At 32.8% G+C, this 5,258-nt stretch overlaps 1 protein-coding gene across 1 annotated transcript; it reads right to left on the bottom strand.

Moving 5' to 3' along the window:
- LOC128555259 (uncharacterized) lies at positions 1–5,018 on the bottom strand. Its single transcript, XM_053537117.1, has 6 exons — positions 4,865–5,018; positions 4,164–4,287; positions 3,432–3,571; positions 2,797–2,973; positions 2,430–2,567; positions 1–1,723 (listed from the first exon to the last, which is right to left on the bottom strand). The coding sequence occupies exons 1-6, from the start codon at positions 4,929–4,931 to the stop codon at positions 1,458–1,460; spliced, it is 912 nt and encodes a 303-aa protein (XP_053393092.1). The 5' UTR covers positions 4,932–5,018; the 3' UTR covers positions 1–1,457.
- Between the last annotated feature and the right edge of the window lie 240 nt (positions 5,019–5,258).

Here is a 5,258-nt window from a genome sequence, read left to right as displayed (position 1 = left end):
TAAAGTTGTATCAGTATATTTAATCCACTACAGATTGTTATTAAGATGTTACAAAATTTCATGCAAAATATGTATCAATTCTACAATATTACCATAGTATGAGACTTACGCATTACAAATACAGAAGACTTAAAACGAAACTACAAAAATATACTGAATAACCTTCACTGATATAACAGATTGAAAACAGTGTCATTGTCTCTTGTTTGCCATTAGTTTACAAGCAGTTTTAGATATACTGCATGAACTTCTTGATTTCAGGGCATGTTTGTATAATTGAACTAAAATCTGCACTGATATTCTTTACATTCTACTGTTTATAAAAGTTTAAATCTACAACAGCAAATAAAACCACATCATTGTGATCGATAAACATTTGTCTTGCGTATCAACAAACTTATTTGTAGGCTTTTTCAGTAGCAACCTACTAGCTGCACATTATAGGATTCTTTCACTAGTTGTAGTTGCAGATGGAAATCGGTAACGCGGTGCTGTCAATTTAACAAGTAAACAGTTAGCCGAAAGCAGGATATGCAAATCTGGACCTTCTACAATTGACTGAATCTTTTTCTTGCGTTTCAGTTTCAACCAAAATAGTAAAAATAAAATCAAACAAATGATTTTCTTATGGCATTTTTTCCTTGCATTAGCGTGTTAACAAAGCGCACGAAATTTTCGTGCGTAAAACGGAAGTACGTCCTGACGTTACGAAGACATTTAAACATATTTATATCGAAATCAACACCAAATCAGAAATTTACAAGTATACATATATTACACAAATACGGGAAAAAAACACCCCCCCCCCCCTCCAAAAAAGCAACGTTTTGGTTCTGCTTTTGTTTTATCAACTGCAGTGAAACGATGTGTTTTTTGCCATAGAAACAAAGAGGAACTCTTAATTCTGGTGTTTTGTAAAAGATAGCATTTATTCTTTCACCATTTGTACATACGTTTATCTTATTTTAATCTCTTTTCATTGTACTACATACTGTTTATGCTACTAAGAATTAATTTGTTCACAATACGTTATTTTGATTCATGTCTTTCACTTCACTGTCTATGTACATGTTAGGATGAATTTTTACATTATTATGTTAGAGGACCATATGTTAGACTGGCTATAGCCAAATATGTTATCAACTTTAAATGAAGTTATTGTTATTATTATTATAAGTACTGCACGAAGATGGAGTTTCCAGCAACGGATCACCGGAAGTCCTAGTCCGGAATGCAAGAGAATGGAGATAAATGGATTGAGAATGATACGGGACAATTTTAACTGTAATGGTTAATGATTGTGGTTAAAATTATTGTGTTCTACATTGTAACCTGATTAGTTGCTAACAATAATTGTAATTGGAAAAGATTTATATTTGTTTTAGATGAAGTTTTAGATGGAGTTTCCACTCTCATTAGTTGGAAGTTAGTCACACATGTTATCAGTGGTGTGCATTTTAATGTTTGTTTTCATTGGATGTCAACCGACGATCCCTTCCATGTGGCGGAGAAGACAAGGACCGCTCGTCAGAATTGTTTTTCAGGCAGCAAGAAATATCGAAGAGGTCGCTAAGTGTAGTCTCGGAATGACACTTTGCAACACTTGGGTAGTTCATCTCCTTTTTCATTGGTTTTGACGATAGCGTGTTTGACAGAGCTTTGTCTGGTTCTGGGTTGCCAGTCTGCATTGGATCTTGACATGTCTGAGAAAATGTCTTGCATTCTGAAATATAGAGAATCCTGTAAATGATCCATATACCCAATACTTTTCTTTACTCCTATGACATAAGATATTCGCTTCGAGGTCACGCTGATTATTGTAAAGGAGGATTTCATAAAACACTGTGTTGCTCAGAAAATGTCATTATATACTTAAAATATGGTAAATGTTACGTACTTTTCTGACATTGTTGTTTTATAATGAAACCGTTAGGAATATTGAAATTCTGATAATGTTCGTACGTGAAATTTTGCATTGTAGTTGTTAACGAAAAATATATTTCAGTATAAATATTTACTTTTTAACCATTTATTAACTTGTTTCAATTCTTAACTGAATACAGAAGACACAAATATTCGGAAACAGGATCCTAAGTTTATCAATATTATGGCTTCTAGTCACGATCAGCATATTCAAAAAGTCTGCGGGAATAAATTAAGCTGCAAACTGCTGTTAATTTATGGATGGCTTTGAGGAGACATATAACAAATTGTAAAGCCATTTGAAACACATTTTTCATTCCTTCAAATAATGGTTCATGTATTAAGAGACAGCACATCAGATCTCTTGCCACTAAACCCATTCTTTCTGAAAAAAATATTAAATACGCTTACATAAAATCAACCATTTAACTCTACAACCTCTACCACTTTTTTCAGTCTCTATAATAATCAAGACATCAAAACTCCTCGTCTATATAATTTTTTACCTGAAACATTTGCAAAGTGCGCCGCTTGTGCACCGGGTTCCCCATGTTTCCATCCGTAAATTTTATCTTGTTTTGGAATAAACAAGGGCATCAAATGGCACTTTGAATATCTTGCTGTCCGTCTTCTTACGCTTTTATCTGGAAGACAATTAGATAATGAACACTTTTCAACTTATGTTACAAATAATTCATGCAGTGTCAAGAATATAGCGCTGAAATCTGTTATCTTGTACATTCAAACGCAAAAGATTGATTGAAGCGTTTCTTTTTTCTTTTGTAAATTAACAATATTTATATCTCCTAAAACAGGGCGTTAAACACGAAATACGGAACGCATTTAAAGTTACTCGATAAAAGATATATACACCTTTTGGATGTTCTGGTCGTGAAGGTTTGAAGAACACATTTGTAGCTTTTGGAGTTTCGCACAAGTTATTATCAGGAAGCTTAGCCGTTCCGTCAGCAGTGCCAGTTTCATCATGATATTGTTTTACCAGTTTTCCTAAAGCAAGTCTATTCGGCATACCTGTTTTCACCTTGTCATCTGTTAAATATCAATAGCCATGTATGCAATCGTTTGACATATTACCTGAACTGTTTCAATAGTCTTCATGAGATACATTTTAACTTTTTGATCTACAGCGAAATAATTCATCATCAATAAAGTGTATGTGTATTTGTTATTTGCAGAGGAAAGGAATCCTCTTCAGAACCTTTTCCCGAGTAAGAGGTAATCTGCAAATCACCTTGGATTGATCATGAAAGACTAGGAGAAAGATAAATCAATGTACAGTGCAAAGAGCGTGACATTGTAAAATACAAACAGAAAACTTAAAGTGTTGATATTCTTACCTACTTTCACTGTTGTTAATATTATTAGATAGCAATTTCAAAACAGATTCGTACAGTTTATAATTTAGCTTAAATTCATCTGATTTATTGACCATGACCACTTGGCCGCAGAGACCAAGGATACAAAATGTCCAATCAAATAACATTTACCGGACGACCCTGAAGTCCCCAAACCAATGCCCTCGTCTTCAAAATTTGTGATTTCTCGAACCTCCGAATTTGAGAAGACACCTTCCGACCCAGAATATATACCGCTTTCCGAGTCCCTTACAGATCCATTGCTCAATTGCCTGAAATTGAAGGGATGATGCAAAGGAATGAAGCAAGTATTTGTTAAAGCTATATAGAAGAGAAAGTTACAGGACAGCGTTTCATTTTATCATTTAACAAGTTTTGTGGTCTTGTTAATGCTTTTATTTTCATTTTTCAATGATCTAACATTGTTTGGCAAGCCATCTATCGTAACTGCTTGTAATGTGTATTAACAAGTGTGTTTAGTCACATCTTCGATCCGAGTGTAAGTGATTTGAGTTTGTGGATAGAATTCATTCGTTTGATAGGTTACTTCGTATTCGCACCACTCCTTAATAACTTACTTCTCAAACTACTGAACATTCATACATCTTCAGAGTCTAGGTGAATGCAGTTTGGTTAAAGTAAGGCTTATGCATATCATTTACATTTTACAAATCGTTGCCAGCTTTCTATATAACTGTATATCACAAGATGTATAATATTTTAGTAATAAACTTTATAATGCAGGGTGATTTTAAAACTAGTAACACTCAGCCTACAAATAAGTTAGGCACATTCTGTTTAGAGTAGATAACTAAAATGTAAATGTGTTTAAAATACGTGAAATATAAAACAATTGTATCTTACCTTTTATAGCCTATCGTAGAAACGTTTGGCTTTGGATATTGTACAGAAGCTGACGTTTTATTGCAAAAATCCACATCTTTATGAACTGCTCCTTCAGTACCAGACAGTGTTTGGGGTAAAGTATCTGAATAAAAATACATTTAATACTTTTCTTAACTTTGTATTAATTAGTAAATAAAATGCAACAAAACGTATATGTATTTGAATTATAGAAGCAGACTGCTATGATATTATAAATATTTTCTTTATTACGCAGTGAAACAATTATTTAGTGGGAATTAAAATATATCTAACTTAAAAATGTAATTTGAAAACAGTTGCTTTACACAATATTTGTAAATAATTACGAAGTCTAAATCAAGATACACATATAAATCTAATTCAAAATACACTGATTAAGAAACTATTAGGGTTTACATAGTTCCTGCTTGTTTTCATCTTTGGTATAACTGTCTCATTTTTACAAAGGTGTCTTAAACTAATCAACTGTTTTAATAAAAGACAATAATTCAATGCGATCGATTTAAAACTGCTAGTTATACTTTGACCTTACAAGCAGTAATACTTGTCTTGGTTTGATGCATTTGGTGTGAATCTTTGTCATTTTGCTATGAAAAACACAAACAAATACTAAAACTGACACTGGTAGATGCTGGTCACCTTATGCTCAGCTTAGATTAGATTGGTATAGTAATACTTACAGTCGTACTCTGGCAGATCAAAATTCATTTGAAATTGATAATGGAATACACACTTATTTTCTTGCATTCTTTACAACAACCTAGGACATCCATATCTATTTGATAAGGAACCTGAAAATCCAGGACATCATAAAAACATCGTTAATGGGCTGCCTAACATTGGAAAACATATGTAGGTATTTGTTCTATTTTAAAGGAATGACTTTGGGAAGCAGCGAGAAAGGTACATATGACAGGGATCCTTAAAACAGTCTCCTTAAAGGATGAGCGGGTTTCATATATTTTTCCAATTAAAGTAAATGAACATCGGTTTACTTATATATTGGCCTCTTTTAAGGTAGGAGTGGAAAATGATTAAACAATATTTCTTTAATTGCATATTGATAAAATATAA

The sequence above is a fragment of the Mercenaria mercenaria genome, chromosome 2, assembly GCF_021730395.1.
Source record: "Mercenaria mercenaria strain notata chromosome 2, MADL_Memer_1, whole genome shotgun sequence".
In the NCBI taxonomy this organism is placed as follows: domain Eukaryota; kingdom Metazoa; phylum Mollusca; class Bivalvia; order Venerida; family Veneridae; genus Mercenaria; species Mercenaria mercenaria.
This window is presented reverse-complemented; position numbering and strand designations above follow the sequence as displayed.